This window comes from Micrasema longulum, unplaced genomic scaffold (assembly GCF_059751315.1).
Source record: "Micrasema longulum isolate JH-2025_06_02 unplaced genomic scaffold, ASM5975131v1 h1tg001818l, whole genome shotgun sequence".
Lineage (NCBI taxonomy): Eukaryota > Metazoa > Arthropoda > Insecta > Trichoptera > Brachycentridae > Micrasema > Micrasema longulum.
This window is the reverse complement of record NW_028278992.1, coordinates 161,864-180,742: the sequence shown is the minus strand read 5'-3', so window position 1 is coordinate 180,742 and position 18,879 is coordinate 161,864. Positions and strand designations below refer to the sequence as shown.

Genomic DNA, 18,879 nt, shown 5'->3' with positions numbered 1-18,879 from the left:
ACGAATAAACGAATAAATGAATAAATGAATAAATTAATAAACGAATAAACGAATAAACGAATAAACGAATAAACGAATAAACGAATAAAAGAATAAACGAATAAACGAATAAACGAATAAACGAATACATGAATAAATGAATACATGAATAAATGAATACATGAATAAATGAATAAATGAATGAATAAATTAATACTCTTTTAGACAAATATAAAATAAAATACTCTTTTAGACAAATATTTCATATCAATCGTGTCGGGAATCGAACCCGAGACCTCTTGCATGGTAGGCGAACGCGCTGACTATTACACCACTAGGCCGACAATTTTTTACTCTAAAAGGCATGTTGATGTATTATATGTCAATGATTTGGATGTAAATAAAATGTTTAAATTTCACTCTTCCATCGCTGCTTCGCTCGGTTCTAATTTCTCTAAGCGTTTTTCCGCCTCGTCAAAACTATTTTCCTCGACGGGACAAACATCAACACATCCTAAAATATCTAATTCGTGAACACATTTCGATAGAGGGATTTCATCGCCAACAACATTTTTTTCTAAACACGCCGCGTCTAAAGCGCCGGCGCCGTCTTTGCCTTCCGCCGAACGAGCGGCGGCGTCGGCGCCGGAAGATTCCGCGGCAGCCTGGGAATCTTCGGCCGGAGCCGAACGCGCGCCGTCCAGCGTCACGGCGACGTCAGCGGCCTTCCTGACGGCGTTGGACGTCGCGTCCGCGTCGGCGACGCCCGCGATTTCTCTGACTTCGAACTTGCGTTTGTTCCTGCGCTTTTCCGTTTTGTCCCGCGGCCGGGGCACGATTTTGACGCTGATGTCGACTTTAATCGGGTCCTTTTTCTCTTGTAAAAAGGGCGATTGAATGTACAGCGGGAATTTGAATATGTTTGCGGGGCCTTCGCCGCCGCCGAGTGGTGGCCGCGTCGCGCTAGTCGACGAACCGCACTCGCTTCCGGCCGGCCGGCCCCGGCGGGGCGGAGAGCCGCCCCGGGGCCCGGAGCTGCTGGCCGGCCCGCGGTCTGTGCTCATTGGCTCTGATTGGCTGGACGGCTGCCCTACACAAAACAGACCAATCAGAACAGAGCCATTTCAGCCAAAGCGGTCCGATATTCGGAAAAAAAGAAACGATCGTTCATTTGAAATACAGTCGAACTTGGAAATGGCGAGATCTCGGATATAATGAGGAAAACATAGCATTAAGAATAGACCAGAAACCGCATACGAGCATCAAACAGAAGGCAACTAAACTACTCATAAATGAGTAGGTTTACGTTTGGACCCATTAGTTTCTTTGTAGACGTCGCTCAGTACGTACCTCGTGATTTGAATTCAACTATGCCGTGTTGTGTCCTTTTAAAGTGTAGAAATACTGCTAGGATCTTAAAGAAACAGTATGGGATCACATTTCATGTGTAATTAGCAAATGAATGAGTAAGTAGCAAATACATTACTTAAAATTTTAATTATTTTTCCATCTGTCAGATTGTAGAGGAAATCAAAATGGACGTTTCTTTTACCCTACTTTGCTCATCTAATGAGAGAACTAATGAAAATTGGACCTCGGATTAAACAACTCTATCGTGGACATTTGACCGACATTATTTTTAAAACATCAAATATTACTTAACATGATATAAAAATATTAGTTTTATGTAAAATAAAATTTGTTTATTAAATGACCTTTTACTCATCTACTTTGTTGTGTCAATCAATGTTTACGCGTGTACAATAAAATTTTAGAGAAATTAACAAATTGCTTTTTAAATATAATTATATTACATTTGTGTTACGATTATATTTTTTCGATCATTCAGTCTTTTCATTTTCATTTCAATTTCACTTTTCTATGCATAACTGCGTTCAATTGTAATCCATCTGTCTTCCATCCTATAAATGGTGATCCGGAGTATTTAAACTTTTAATTTACAATTTATATTTTTTCTTTATCAATAACCGCGTGGATGAAATGTGTCGAATACGTTCGATGTACGGTGTTTAGTTGCCTCGTCCGGGTTGACGCTGCAGCGGGCTACGCGTTGCGGGCCAAAGCAGAGTTCGGACCTGCCAACCTCACGGCTGTTTGTGTTTGCCCGCCATAGTATAATAAAACGTGGCGCGAAATATGTTGAAGTGCGAATGTTTGTTTATCTGAATTTGAAATTTAAAAACTGGTATGTTTGTAAGCATTTATTGTAATTTTCAATAGTGACAATATGAAATGGCGATTAGATTTAAAAAACCTTTCTCAGTAGCTCAATCACAAATAACTATCGACGTGCTTTAAAACATGGTGAGCATTTGGGCGATCACAATGAACATGCTTAAGTTATCGCAGTCATAATTAAACGCGTGTGTAATCTCTAAGTCGACGCTCGTGTCGGTTTGTTTTTTATTTTCCTCGTAAATAAATACAGTTCACTGTTGAAAAATCGGCGTTTACTTTTAAAAATAATACAATATATTGCATTAGCAAAATAGTAAGGAGTATCTAATACAAAAAAGTGAAAATTAATTTACAAATAATTACTATGGCGACTGCTTTTCTTGACATTTGGCTTGCCAACCGCCGGCTAAATGCAATAAAAAACGTGATACATAGTAAATAAAAATAGCAAATTTGGAATATTTTCTATATTTATTATTTATTTTTTATTTTTCATTTGAAGATTATGACAATTTATTTATTTATGACAAAATACAAGGTTTTTAAACTTTATATATTACATTATATTGCATATTTTATTTGTACGAAATATTTCCAATCAGCAAAAGTGCTGATATGAGAGGATATTATATATAAAAACACAATAGTCTTTCCTTTTAATTTTTGTATAAAATTGTAAGATTCAATATGTCCATGTATTTATAATTTTCTCAAACTGAACGGTTAGGAAGAAATTGCCTTAAGGCAATATGCCCGCCCTTATATGTATATTTATTGTATATGTATATAAAGTGTCAAATAAATAAATAAAAAATAAAATATTAATAATCCGTATATTTGCAGAGTTATCCAGTTCTGTACAAAGAAGATTGTATTAGCTCACGAGGGCGGGCGCCCTTATATGTATATTTATTGTATATGTATATAAAGTATCAAATAAAAATAAATAGTTTGAATAAAAAGTCGATAAAATAACATCACATATCACTCGTCACACGAGCTGTAAAAACTGTTTTCTTTAGGTGTTTTTTAAGTACGCATATGTTTTGTATATTTTTTAGATCATTAGAAAGTGAATTGTAAAAAATTATTGCTGTATACACAAAACTGTTTCTTTTTCTGTTGGTCCTAGGTTGTTCGCTAGTTAAATTATTTGACGCTCTTGTATTTATGTATGTTGTAGTTAAACTTAAATTTAATATTTGTCTTTATTTTATTCTTTTTCATCTTAAATCATTTTTATTTTTTCTGTGTAGATTTATTCCTCTAGATTGAGCATTTTTGTTATTCTATATAAATCTCTGGTTCTGGTATATTTATTAAAATTAAACGTTACTTTAAGTGCTTTATTCATTGTTCTTTGTATTGATTCTTGCATCTGTTTACTCTTTATTCATTGTTATTTGTATTGATTCTTGCATCTGTTTACTGTATATTCAAACAGTCAAAACTCTGCCTGTTCGAGGACTACTGTGGCTTTGCATCATTTTGGAACAATTTAATAGTAATACATTCAAGTTTCCTCTCAAACATAACCATAATTTTAATTTGTAGTATATCATAATTTAATTTTTTTTGCTTTTATAAATAATATTATAGTTTAAAATATAAAAACGTCTTTAAATAATTTTGCCATCTGTATGTCCCTAAATGAGTTTTTTTTTAAAACTCCTTGGGAATATTGTATATAATTATGTATAATATGTTTTCAACTTAATAAAAAAAATAATAATACACGCTTCACGTCTAATGATGGCTTGGTAGTACCAAAAGTATGTAATAAATATGGAAATAGAACTCTCAAATATTTAGTACCTAGAATTTTTAACTTATTACCAAAAGAACTTAAATTTAACTCACATTGTAACAAGAGCAAAATAAGAGAGTGGCTACTCGATCAAGAGTTTATATATGAATAGTAGCTTAGGTGTAAATATTTTATTTTTTCATATATTTTCTTGTATTTAAAAAATAAATTTATAAATTATTATTTATATAAACAGGTTTATTCTGATCTTTCCGGCTGTTAATTTTTAAATGTTATTCATTGTTTTTATAAATAATATTATTAACATATTACAACAGAGATGAAGAACGTTTAAGAGAAGGTAATATAGAAGTCAAGGCATCTACAGGGCTTATGACCTGTCAATGGCTGGTTTAAGTGGCCACTTTACACGCTGTGTAACATTCACCATTCTGCCTATATTTGAACATCTATATTCCCTCAATTCCTTCATCTGTTGATGTTTGTGAAGTTAAAGAGCTGAAACCTTAATTTATGCGGGTGAGATTCATCAAATTGAATTAATTCACCTACATACTAGGCAACGCCTGAAAATATTTTTTTTTTAATTTCTATACTTTTTCATGGACCAGGTAATTTATCAACAATATTTTGAGTTTGTCCAATTTTTTGTAGACAAGGACTGGATTCAACTCCCTGGAGAGCTGCTTATATTAACATATTACAACAGAGATGAAGAACATTTAAGAGAAGGTAATATAGAAGTCCAGGCATCTACAGGATAAGTATAAATGTTAGAATAAGTATAGATGTAAATATTGTGTTGTAAATATATATTAGACTATGTAATACATAGAACTAAATAAATAAATAATAAAAATAAAAAAAACTCAAAATATTGTCAATATTAAGTCAGTATAAATATAATCTTCACCAACAAGCTACAAAAAGTGGCTTGGTGGGATTTTAGTTTTAGTAAAAATGTAAGAAGTGAAATTTTTTTTAATTGTAAAAATATATAGTTATGCTTAAATAAATAAAAATATTTTAAAAAAAAAGTGTGGAAGTATAAAAGCATTGGATTTCATTAATTTTGTACTTTTATCAAAGACACCTGTTCTTCTAATTATTCCAATAATTGGACCAAGTTTTTTTATATCTGCTTTGATATGTTTTGTCCATGCTAATTTTTCATCCACTTCCAAACCCAAGTTTGTTTTAATATTTACACGGTTGAAATTAAAATATGTGATTGCGCGGCGGGATGATACTGTTAGAACTTTTGACTGAAGGTAATCAGTCGTGAGCGTTACACTGATAAGTTGTAGAAAACTTAGAAGGAGGCTATGTCAGGGGTAGTCTTCTTCCTCAGGATGGTCCACCAATGAGATAACACTTGTGCAGAACTTAATAATTTATTTTATCAAGAAGGGAACAAGTACAATTATTTATGCAGGCGTATAACTATCGAATAATAATGACCCAGTTGGGATGTGCAATCCCCTTTTTATATGGTTCAATTACCACAAATATCCTGTTTATTCACCTATTGCGTCGTATTCCAGAACTTACTAATAGGAATTTTTATTGCATCAACAGGATATATAATCAGTTAGTTATGACGGGATTTCAGGAATGAATAATGCGTATTTTCCATTTATAAACAGGATATCAATAAAATTAGCTTCAATTTAATTATCAAAAGGAAGACGCTTAACCACAAAATGACAACATGGAAAAATCCCAATTATGAGTATTGGTAATTCATCATGGGTTATAACAATACGTCGCGAAACGTAAATATTTTGACATTTGATATTAGGTGTTCACGGATGTTATATTGTGATCGCGAATACGATGAACAGCCATGGCGAGAAATTGTTATCACGTCGCTTATTAGCACGTCGATAGTCATTTGAGATTGAGCTGCTGGTATAGCGAGCGAATTCAGCCGGTCCGTCTTCTTCGTAATAACCAAGTTCGACTGAATACTTAAAGAAAATTAATGGCAGAAAAAGCGTTAAAATATAAATACCTCAAGCTAACTGAGAAAATAAGCAAATTCAGTAGTATTTTTTTGTAAATAGACAATCAAACTACGCATCAAAAAAAGTAACATTTTATCATCGCTACGAGTTTTTCATGTTACGAAATTTTTTAAATACTCCGCGCCTGACGTCACTAGCTCTCTTCGGCGAGTCAGTTTAAAGTAGTTCGGATCCAAATTTGTCGCAACAGAGACGGAAAGGAAAACATTTTTGAGAAGAGAATATGGAAGTCTAGAAATTTACAGGGCTTGTGACCTGTCATTGGCTGGTTTAAGTGGCCACTTTGCACACTGTGTAACATTCACGATTCTGCCCATGTTTGAACATCCACGTTTCCTCAACTCTTCCATCTGTTGACTTTTGTGAAATAAAGGAGCTGAAACCTTTATTATGCGGGTGAGATTCATCCGGCTGAAAGTGGCTAAAGTAGCCACTTAAACCAGCCAATGACAGGTCATAAGCCCTGTATATGCCTAGACTTCCATATTCCCTTCTCAAAAATGTTTTCCCTCTCTGTTGAAATAAATTTTAATATAAATAACTCCCTAGGGAGGAAATCCAGCCAGTCTGCAAGCATTTGGACATAATCAAACATTGTCGAAAATGACTTAACTAAAAAAAGCTTAAAATGAGTTGAGATCATAAAACGACTTCAATGAACATTATCCATCTTTCTGCATTAAAAAAAACGCAATATTCGGGGGGGAATGGGACACAACCATTACATCGGTCTCTTTTTTACTCAGAGACTTTAGATTCCGTGTCAGTACGGAAGCGACGCTATTAGTGTTGTGTTTAGATTGCTGTGCGAAGGACGCAACGCAGACAAACATATAGTGACCGAAAGCCGGTTGAGTCGATTTTATTCCGATACAAATGGCATGTTTACTTTTTTTTTTAATATTAAAACGACCAATTTAGCTTTGTGATTGTTTCGTTCCGACTTACCGATAATCTTAGTGACTCATTTACGTTTTCGTGAATAAATAAAAACATATGTTTGGTGAGCTGATTTGACCTAATAAGAATCATGTCATTATCTTATTTATCAAAGTGCTTTTGTTTTTTTTCGTTCAATCTAATAATGACTCATTAAATAAATGTCTTGTTTAAACTTATAATAATTTATTTTATTACATTTGTTTTTCATAGCTGAATGGCTTCGGTAAAATTTTAACTCAAAACTTTGTGCTTACTTCGAAAAATACTTTATTATATTCGAGATATATTCTACTTTTGACCTATTTCAAAGCGGATACTCCAACACGTAAGGGGCAAAGCTGTATTTGAATTGGTTAAGCAACCCCCATACACCTGATTTAGCCCCCAGTGAATACCGGCTATTTCCAAAACTTAAAGAACATTTGCTTGGAAAGAAATTTTTGGACGACGATGAGGTCATATGCTGTGTAGACGAGCGGTTGGCAGGAGTCAGACAAATGTTCTACAAGGAATCTAAAGACATGTTGGAGCATCACTGGAAGAAGTGCGTACATGTCCAGGGAGACTACGTCGAAAAATAAGGTCGGAAATACAAGTTCTTCAGAACAGAGCTCTAAAGCTAGGGTTTCCTAGGAGAGCGGTGCCCGTATTTTAACGGCCGTAGTGAACGGTGATGGAGTGGACAGCCGTCGTAACGTCGACTAGAGAGTGGTTTCCTAAGGAAACGGTGTTAAATGGTGTTGATAACACCGTTTTCATAGGAAACCACACTCTAGTCGCCGTTACGACGGCTGTCCACTGCATCACCGTTCATTACGGCCGTTAAAATACGGACACCGCTGTCCTAGGAAACCCTAGCTTAAGAAAATTTCTTGGACTTAAACGGGATTCCCATGCCAAGGATATCTACCGACAAACAAAGATACTTCCTTTCAAGGTAATGCCACTGCATGACATAACCAATACTATTTTAAATATCATCAACTTTTCTGCTCACTCAAATTTAAAACACACATTTGGTCATAATATTCATAATTACAATACGCGTTATTCAAGGAATCTTCATGTGTCTAAGTTTCGCTCAACAAAGTTTGGCAGTAGGTCCTTGGAAAATATTGGCCATTCCGAATATAATAAACTGCCCGATGAGCTAAGACACGAAAAACTTAATAAAAAATCCAGAAGTGTCGCAATCAAAAAATATTTCTTAAATCTTTTTGATTTTGATAATTATTAATGTAGTTTATATAAGATAATGTTTTATGTTTCTTGTACAGTAATGTTTTCTTTTTATTTCGGATGTATTAATTTGTATGATATTATGTATTGTCAAAAAACTGATTTTTCTTATGTACGGTCCCAAATGAGTTTCTAATAACTCCTGGGAGTATAATATGTAATTTTTGTATTATATGTTTTATTAATAATAAAAAAAAATGAAAAAAATGTGCAAAAACTTTTTCTCATCCACTTTTAAATGGGTCAGGCGTGGGACATATAGATCAACCCTCGTGGGTCCATTTTTTCTGAATGCATTAGCAGATGATGATGTGATTACCTCTTGAAGTAGACCATTCAATACATCCACAGATAAAATATTCTTTGAGTGGAGGCGTATAAAAAAAAAAAAAAAAAAAAAAAAAATATATTCTAAGAACAAATATTTAAAAGCATTTTTGCTCGAAGAGTTTTGCGCGTATGAAATTATAACGCCCGATCTCTCGGGTTTCTCATAGTTTTATAAAAGCAAAGAAATAAATACAGGGTAAAAAGACAACAAAAACACAAAGAAAGTGCGTCTAACTACTGAGAATGTGCGCGTAGAGTGGATACTTGTGCATTTAGGGTGAGTTTGTCCATCAGACAGTTCTGGTAACAGACAAAGCCTCTAGCTCATTGAGTGCAGAGTTAAGATGCTTAAGAGAACATAAGGGAAAGCGGGTCTCACTACTAAGAATGTGTATGTGGAGTGGTACTTGCACCTTCGGCTGGCATCGTCTAGTTTGGACGTCAACAAGTGACACTCGTTGGTGAGTTTGTCCATCAGACAGTTCTGGTAATAGACAAAGTCTGTGGTTTACTGAGTGCAAAGTTAACAAGAGACAACAAAAAGGAAAGCGAGTCTAACTACTGAGAGAGTGTGTGTGGAGTAGTTACTTGTGCCTTTGGCTGGCGTCGTCTAGTTTGGACGTCAACAAGTGACACTCGGCGGTGAGTTTGTCCATCAGACCGTTCTGGGAACAGACCATGGCCTCTAGCTCGCTCACCGTCTGAGCTGTGGGAGACATATCACAAGCATTAGACCAGGTTATCTCTATACAAGCTAATCATTCATGGGTCATATTTTATTATAGTGTACACCAATGCTTATTAGATAAATTAGAGGACAAATTCCACATAGTGTGCCTTAAAATTGCACCAGCAGAGACATCTATGTCATGCTAAAGTTTAATTAAAAAAAGCCAATGATTTTGTATTTAAATAATGGTGAAAAAGCACGTATTTATTACAAAAATTGAGGCGAAAATCAGCCATTTCATATTTAAATCAAAGTAAAAAAATTACCCATTTCATATGGAAATTTAGGTTAAAAATTCAGCCGTTTCATATTGATATCTTAGCCAAAAAATTAACGATTTCATATGGAGGTTTAGGCAAAAATTCAGCCATTTTAGATGAAATTTGAGCAAAAAAAATTCGATATCTTAACTATATAATGAAATTTAAGTGAAAAAATCATCTTGAAATTAAGGCAAAACAATCACCCAATATTATAATCAAATTAAGGCGAAATATCACTGATTTAATATAGAAGTAAAACAAAAAAGAACACTTTTCAAATAAATGGTAATTTAAATAAATATATATATACGAGTATGTACCACAGCGACAGCTGCACGCAGTTCTTAAATTTGTTAGAAGTTTTTAGTATAAAAAAAAGTCTGACCTTTCAATGGTTTTGGGTTATGACGAATAGTAAGTAACTTTATACGTATAGAGTTAAGAAATCAATATGATAATAAAATACACAGATGCAAGAGACAACCAGGCCTAATTTGTAATATCTGGTAACATTGCCACAGTACAGTGAAATATGGCGGTTTCCATTCTGGTTTAGCCAGTCAACGTAATGTTCAGTATAGTCAATGGTGAAGAGTAAAGGTTAGTTGATTTTATTTGATAGAAAGTGAAGTATTAGTTGATGAAAGATGATAGAATGAAAAGTGAATGTTGGTGATAGTTGATCGGATAAAAAGTGATTGTTGGTGATAGTTGATGGAATGGAAAGTGATTGTTGGTGATCTTTGATGGAATAGAAAGTGACTGTTGGCTATAGTTGATGGAATGTGATATATTAGTTGGTGATAGTTATGGAAAATGACATATTAGTTGGTGTTAGTTATAGAAAGTGAAGCATTGATTGGTGATAGTTACGGAAAATGAAATATTAGTTGGTGTTAGTTATGGAAAGTGAAGTACTAGTTGGTGATAGTTATGGAAAATGAAGCATTGATTGGTGATGGAAAGTGAAATATTAGTTGGTGATAGTTATGAAAAGTGAAGAACTAGTTGGTGATAGTTATGGAACGTGAAACATTGATTGGTGAAAGTTATGGAAAATGAAATATTAGTTGGTGTTAGTTATGGAAAGTGAAGTACTAGTTGGTGATAGTTATGGAAAATGAAGCATTGATTGGTGATGGAAAGTGAAATATTAGTTGGTGATAGTTATGAAAAGTGAAGAACTAGTTGGTGATAGTTATGGAACGTGAAACATTGATTGGTGAAAGTTATGGAAAATGAAATATTAGTTGGTGTTAGTTATGGAAAGTGAAGTACTAGTTGGTGATAGTTATGGAAAATGAAGCATTGATTGGTGATGGAAAGTGAAATATTAGTTGGTGATAGTTATGAAAAGTGAAGAACTAGTTGGTGATAGTTATGGAACGTGAAACATTGATTGGTGAAAGTTATGGAAAATGAAATATTAGTTGGTGTTAGTTATGGAAAGTGAAGCATTGATTGGTGATAGTTATGGAAAGTGAAATATTAGTTGGTAATAGTTATGGAAAGTGAATCATTGATTGGTGATAGTTATGAAAAGTGAAATATTGTTAGTGATAGTTATAAAAAGTGATGTATTAGTTGGTGAGAGTCAATACAATGTGATTGTTGATATTGTGGCTATGGGACAAACATGTTTAATATCGTCGGATTTCTTTGGCCAAGTTGGTAACTAATATTTCCCGTATTGTGACAACTGTCACTAAGAGCTCATCCCAAATCAACAATTTAAATAAAACACCATGCAGATTTTTTTGTATTTATAAAATATGAATACTAAAAAATATTATGAATCAATCTCATTTTTTGAAAATTTATAGTTGCCAACATGCGCCAAAAACCCGACGACATTTTGGTACAGTCTATAGATGTAAAGTGGAACATAAATGGTAGTTTAATTTTAAAAGTACCTGTGCATATTGTACTTAAAGTAAAAAAAAAACGACCCACAAAGTATTACTTTTAACGACTAAAAAGCAAAATGATATAATAATGGCAACGTTAATATAAGAAAAGAAAAAAAATACCGCGCAAAATATAAAATACCGTTAACACCTAAATTTGTTGCAACAGAAGGAAACCATTTTTGCGAAGGGAACATAGAAGTCTAGGCATTTACAGGGCTTATGACCTGTCATTGGCTGGTTTAAGGGGTCACTCTACACACTACGTAACATTCACCATTCTGCGTATGTTTAAACATCCACACCCAAATTTCCTCAACTCATCGACATCGACGATAATTGATTTAAGTCTGCTTGAAAATGATGATAATTGGTTTAACTTGACTTGCAAATGACCATAATTGATTTAAGTTGACTTGCAAATGACGATAATTGATTTAAGTCTGCTTGAAAATGACGATAATTGGTTTAACTTGACTTGCAAATGACGATAATTGATTTAAGTTAACTTGCAAATGACGATAATTGATTTAAGTTGACTTGAAAATGACGATAATTAATTTAAGTTGACTTGCAAATGACGATAATTGATTTAAGTCTGCTTGCAAATGACGATAATTAATTTAAGTTAACTTGCAAATGACGATAATTGATTCAAAAAGACTTGCAAATGACGATGATTGATTTAAGTCTGCTTGCAAATGACGATAATTGATTTAAGTTGACTTGCAAATGACGACAATTGATTTAAGTTGACTTGCAAATGACGATAATTGATTTAAGTTGACTTGCAAATGACGATAATTGATTTAAGTCTGCTCGCAAATGACGATAATTGATTTAAATTGACTTGCAAATGACGATAATTGATTCAAGTCTGCTTGCAACTGACGATAATTGATTTAAGTTGACTTGCAAATGACGATAATTGATTTAAGTTCACTTGCAAATGACGATAATTTATTTAAGTCTGCTTGCAACTGACGATAATTGATTTAAGTTGACTTGCAAATGACGATAATTGATTTAAGTTCACTTGCAACTGACGATAATTGATTTAAGTTGACTTGCAAATGACGATAATTGATTTAAGTCTGCTTGCAACTGACGATAATTGATTTAAGTTGACTTGCAAATGACGATAATTGATTTAAGTTCACTTTCAAATGACGATAATTTATTTAAGTCTGCTTGCAACTGACGATAATTGATTTAAGTTGACTTGCAAATGACAATAATTGATTTAAGTTCACTTGCAACTGACGATAATTGATTAAAGTTGACTTGCAAATGACGATAATTGATTTAAGTCTGCTTGCACATTACGATAATTGATTTCAGTCAGCTTGCAACTGACGATAATTGACTTATATCAACATCCAGTATTTGAACATTATTGACTTTTGACATAGAATCAACTTGTGAGTCATTAACGTACGTTAAATTTGATTTAAATTTACCTACAAACGACGATATTAGATATTAATTGACTCGTGTGTATAAAATAGCACGTCAGCCGTTTACGCATTGCTCAATTATTACTGATTTGATTTGCGAGTCAGAGATGAGTTTAGAACAAATAACGTCTCATTTGCATAAATTGGCGTGCGAACAAATATATCTACGTATGTTGCAAAATAAGTATTACTGGCGCTACGAGATGGTTAATTCCTTACCATGTTTGGTCTCCATATTCTGAATCATATTGGTGAGTTCTTTTTCCTTATTCTCCTTGGAACGAGGAGACGAAGGGCGCAGGCTCCCCAGGTTCATCTGATAAAAATATAAAAAATAATGAACCTCGTTATTTATTTATTTATTTATTTATTCACACTCTTTATCAAAATACAATTCCATATTCACTTTGCCCAGCTAACAAGGGTACATACCCCGTTCCAAGCTAGGCAATTACATTTTAATATATTATAATACTTAACAAATTAATATAGAACACAGACAAACAAAATTAAACTTATTCGGATACATATTTTGATTCATATACATACAGACATACACATATATACACACATGTATATGTAAATATACACATATATACACATGTACATACACACACACGTACATACGCCCATGCGCATACACGTACATACATTTATAAAAACATAGACAATTTATGTATGTATAAATATATATTTTTTAAATTATTCCTTATTTTTTTATATTTTATTTTTGACATCCAGTAAGGTTCTCCAATCCGTGGCATGCATCAACTTTTCTGACTCCCTTATGCTACACAAATTTTCGTATCATCATCATTCCCTTTCCGCACCCAATGGTGCATAGGGCACTGCATTGGTACACCAATGGCAGCGTATCTGGAATATTCTATTATTTTCTAGTCACCTTTTTTTTGGTTTACTCACTATTTAATTACATGATTTGTCCGAGCTACACACAAGTGCGACCGGCCAAGCCGGCGCACAGAACGGAGGAAAGTAGGCTGAATGCTGTCGAAATGCGATCTCTCAGGCGAATGCGTGGTAAAACTATGTACGGTTGATGCACAAATGTTGAGATCCGTACATTATTGTAAGGCTGAGACGAGCATTATCGACAAAATCAAGAAAGGAGCTCTGCGCCGGTTCGGACGTGTAGAACGAATGGACAGCGGAAAGAACGGCTAAGAATATTTACAATGCGAATGCTGATGGATGCAGAAATAGAGGAAGACCGAGAAAGACATGGCATGACCAAATCCAACAAATACTTAAAGATGGACATGTCAGAAGTCGGAATAATCGGCGCGCGTGCATGAGAAGATGTATGAATGTAGAGGAAGCGAGATTTGTATGCAAAGATAAAGTGTTGTGGCGTTCTATCCTCTCTGCCTACCCTTACGGGAAAACGGCGTGCAAGCATTCGGACATACTCAAAATATTGTCGAATTAAACAAATACAAACTAATACCAACAGTACCTATATTGAGTTTGTTCAAATTTTTGTAGACAAGGACTGGATTCAACTCCCTGGGGAGCTGTTTATATTAACATATTACAACAAAGATGAAGAACATTTTTAAAAAGGTAATATACAAGTCTAGGCATCTACAGGGCTTATGACCTGCCATTGGCTGGTTTAAGTGGCCACTTTACACACTGTGTAACATTCACCATTCTGCCCATATTTGAACATCTATATTCCTCCAGGTCGTAAGCCCTGTAGATGGCCAGACTTCTCTATTACCTTCTTTAAAATGCTCTTCATCTCTGTTGTAATATGTTAAAACTAATACCACTTTCGGACAAAAGGATTTTGAGTATCATGCTATTAAAATCTTAATTAGTGTGGCGCCTCCGTCATAAACAATCCTCAAGGACCTACCGAGGAGCGAAACCACGCAAGCGAACGCAGCTCGTTAAGTTACCAGCCTGCTGTTCTATACCCAGCCGGAAACAGAGGGCGACCAGAACAAAGGCTATAAAAGGCGCGGAGTTCAAGGCCCGTCCTTCTCTCCTTGTCCGAAACTCGACTGCCGTACTTCCTTATTAGTAATGTAAAATGTACCTCTTTTTCCATATTGGCCAGTTGGTCGATGAGTCGAAGATTCTCTCTGCGCGAATGCACCAGATCGGCGTCAGCGCGGTCCAACCTCTGGCGTACAGACTGAATCTAAACACAAAGTGTGATGATCACTTTTCGACGTTCTGAGTTGCTCCGAATGTTTTTGGACAAGGACTTGATTACACCCCTTAAGGAGTTGTTAAGATTAACATTTTGATGAAAGTTTCCAGGGGTTAATCCAGACGCTCTTGCGACCCTCAAAAAAATTAATTACGAATAAAAAAATCAAAAAATTTAGAGCTTCATCATAATGATACTCTAATGTATGGAAGCGAAGTATGGAATTGGAAAAATAATGATGAAAGTAGGTTGAATGCTGTCGAAATGCGATCCCTCAGGCGAATGTGTGGTAAAACGATGTATGATAGGTGCACAAATGTCGAGATCCGTGAAGTGTGTAAGGCTGAGACATGCATTATTGACAGAATCAAGAAAGGGGTGCTGCGTTGGTTTGGACATGTAGAGCGAATGGACAGCGAAAGAACGGCTAAAAGGATCTACGATGCAAATGTTGATGGATGCAGAAAACGAGGAAGACCGAGAAAGACATGGCACGATCAAGTCCATCAAATACTTGAAGATGGACATGTCAAAAGTAGGAATAATCGGCGTGCGTGCATAAGAAGATGTATAAGAGAATGTAGAGGAAGCGAGGTCTGTATGCCAAGATAGAGTGTTATGGCGTTCTATCCTCTCTGCCTACCCTTACGGGGAAACGGCGTGATGGTTTGTTGTTGTTGTTGTTGTCATCATAATTGCGTCTGTCAATTACAAATTTAACTACTTCGTCAACTCTTTTCAAATATTTATCTAGATCTCATGGATGGATTGATTGGTCGAAAAATTGGGACGGTAAATAAGAATAAGAACCGAGAAGTGGTACATGCGATTATTCCATCATCTCTTGGATTTGACAGTAGTAAACAGTTGGCTACTCTATAAGCAATTATGAAAAGATGTCAAAGAATCAGCCCTGGTAGATTTCCGAGCTGAAAGAGCAAATGGCTTTTTCCATTCAGGTTTTACGTGACTAATAAACGAGGGAGACCAAGCACATATGCTGTGGGAACAGAGATTTCCAAGAAAAACCAGAGATCAGCGACGACTGCTCACGTGCCTCCCGAAGATGTAAGAATGGATAACGTTGGGCTCTGGGTAGTATATGGTGATGTGCAAAAAGGGTGCTACATACATCAAATACTCAAAATGTGGATTAAATTTATGAGCGAATAAGAATAACAATTGTTTTTATATTTTCCACACCACTTAAAAATAAAAATCTACAAGTTTTCTCAATTAAAAAAATATCTCAATTATCTAATCTATAATTCAAAAATGTGTGAGTATAATGTCTCATTTATTATTGTTCCGATTATTTGAAAAAATAAAAAGAAACAAATGATACACATCGAAAACTAAATCACTTCTTTACGCACAAGTTAACATACTCGTATATGTTACATTTGAATTTCTCGTAATAAAGCATACAATTTTTTATTTTTTCATTATTTTTCCCATATTCTGTGTATTCAAATGTAGACAAAAACTATTTTTTATTTAATTTACAGAAAATCACGCAGTGTAGGGTTAACAGTAGATTCTAAATACGATAAAGATGGTTGTATGTTGTGCGGTGAACTCATAAGTCTGAAATCATTTTTGCCTGTTTAGAATGTGGTTAATCCTGTCATTGTTTTGAATAATATCAAAGAACGTAACTCACAAGAACTGTATCCAGATGTGTGGATCGTGTTGCGAATATTGATCCCAATACCTATCTGTAACGGTTGCTGGTGGGGAAAGGAGTTTTTCTAAGCTTAAACTGATAAAAACTTATCTATGATCGACAATATCTCAATCTAGATTGACAAACTTGGCATCTTTGTCAATCGAAAACGAAAACAAACTAAAATATTAAAATAAAAAAGTTCGTTGATAGAAAGGCCAGAAAAGTAAAACTTTATTAATAAATGGTTATTTCATTATAAACCTTGCCTTTTGTCGTATGGGTTTAAAGGGGTGGAAGATAGGGGGCGCCGTAGAAATCCCGCCCAGGGCGCTGGTATTGCTAAAACCGACCCTGCATATATACCTAGTTTTTAAAAAAGTCTGAATATTTTGTTAATGAGGAAGTTCAGTGGTTTTTTTCAATTTTTTTTATTTGTTAATAGACTGTTAACCTAAGTCAAAAAAATTTTTTTTTAATTTTTACATATCGTATTATCGGCGCTACGATTTTTTAAAGTTTTGTATTTCTGAAACAACTCCGCGTGTGACGTTAGAGGTTCATTTCCGCTTATTCTCATTCAGTTCTTCCAATTGGTCCAGAAGCGACAAGCAGACCGGAAATCTTCCATAGCTCTCAGATCATAGGTTGATTCACATGAATCAGTGACGTCATTTAAAATAGTGCGTTTTTATCAAAATATTTTTTATTATTTTTTCTGTACATTTTCAAGAAACTTTGCAGTACAATTTAATGCTCTAATTTTTACCCCGCGTAAGAAAACATTTTTTGTATCCAATTTCCCGTAGGGCTGAAGTTCCTCATTATCTTTAATTATTAACACTTTTAGACCGGCCGAATACACATAGAATTTACCCTGTGCCCGGCTCATTTTTGTGAAATTTCATGCTTTGTGAAGGGTTTCTTAAATGTGTCATAATTATGAAAATACTGGGTTAAATCAATTCTTACTTTTCATATTTATTTGAAACAATTTAACAAGTCATTTTTGTATGATAGTTTTGCCAACATTGGCCTTTATGGAGAGCCACATTGCAATGTTCGCACATATACCTACAGCGTCTAACTCCCTTTTTGTGCTTTGTATCCCGGAGCCTTGTAAACACGTGATTATAATAACCACGCGTTGTGTCCCGGTCCCGTGTTTTCACGTAGTTTACCGGCAGCGAAAAGGTACTAATAAAAGTCAATAGATGTCAATAAAATGCACTTTTTTGAACAGCTGGTAAATCACGTGAAAACACGGGACCGGGACACAACGCGTGGTTATATAATCACGTGTTTACACGGCTTCGGGATGCAAAGTTTCTACTTTGTTTCTTCTCAAATGTAAAAACATTTAAACAAAAAGTATATTGTTAAGTGCCCTCGGCACGGGTAACTCCAGTGAGGGCACATTATTTTTATTATTGTTTATAGTTTATAAGAGTAAAATATGAATAAACACATAAATAAATAAATATGGTTTACCTCTGAGTTGAGCCTGTTGGAGTCGTGCTTGGCCTGACGTTGGTGGCGCTCCAGCAGCAGCCGAGCCCCGGCCAGTTCCTCTTCCACGGCAGACTTATCGGCGTGGGCTTGGGCTATATCAGCTTGGAGAGAAGCTGGAACCGCATAATATTATTTGCTATTTGACTGCGATGATACGACATTGCCACGTGTCAGTTCTGTATTGCTTTCATTAATTGAAAGCCAAAGACGAAAAATACAATAAATCTGCTGTGTTTCATCCTCTGGAATTATTCTCATAATTTTTATTTAATCCTCCAGAAGCATTCCTAGAACTTTTGCCCTAAAAGACTTGGTGACCTTTGTTTTATCCTTGGGAATTATTCCAATATTTTTCCCCTAAAATAAGTTGGTGACCTTTGTTTAATCCTCTGGACTCATTCTTAGAACTTTTTCCCTAAAACCGTTAGTGACCTTTGTTTAATATTCGGGAATTATTCCTATGATTTTTCCCCTATAATACGTTGGTGACCTTTATTTAATCATTGGGAATTAAATCCATAACTTGTTCAAAATAAGTTGGTGACCTTTGTTTAATCCTCTGGAAGAATTTCTAACATTTTCCCCCTAAAATAAGTTGGTGACCTTTTTTAGTCTTCCAGAATTATTTCTACTATTTTTACCCTAAAAACGGTGGTGACTATTTTTAGTCTTCCAAAA

The 18,879-nt window shown here is 34.6% G+C and overlaps 1 protein-coding gene across 1 annotated transcript in view; it reads right to left on the bottom strand.

Annotated features, from left to right (window-relative positions):
* Window positions 1-395: 395 nt before the first annotated feature.
* LOC148273879 (serologically defined colon cancer antigen 8 homolog) overlaps window positions 396-18,879 on the bottom strand; it is a 43,056-nt gene continuing 24,572 nt past the window's right edge. The window contains exons 11-16 of the mRNA XM_088238013.1: window positions 18,181-18,314; window positions 14,907-15,011; window positions 13,061-13,157; window positions 9,073-9,190; window positions 1,870-1,901; window positions 396-1,069 (exon numbers count right to left, since the gene is read on the bottom strand). Of these exons, the coding sequence (XP_088094139.1) occupies window positions 396-1,069; window positions 1,870-1,901; window positions 9,073-9,190; window positions 13,061-13,157; window positions 14,907-15,011; window positions 18,181-18,314 (1,160 nt within the window). The remainder of the gene's footprint in view (window positions 1,070-1,869; window positions 1,902-9,072; window positions 9,191-13,060; window positions 13,158-14,906; window positions 15,012-18,180; window positions 18,315-18,879) is intronic.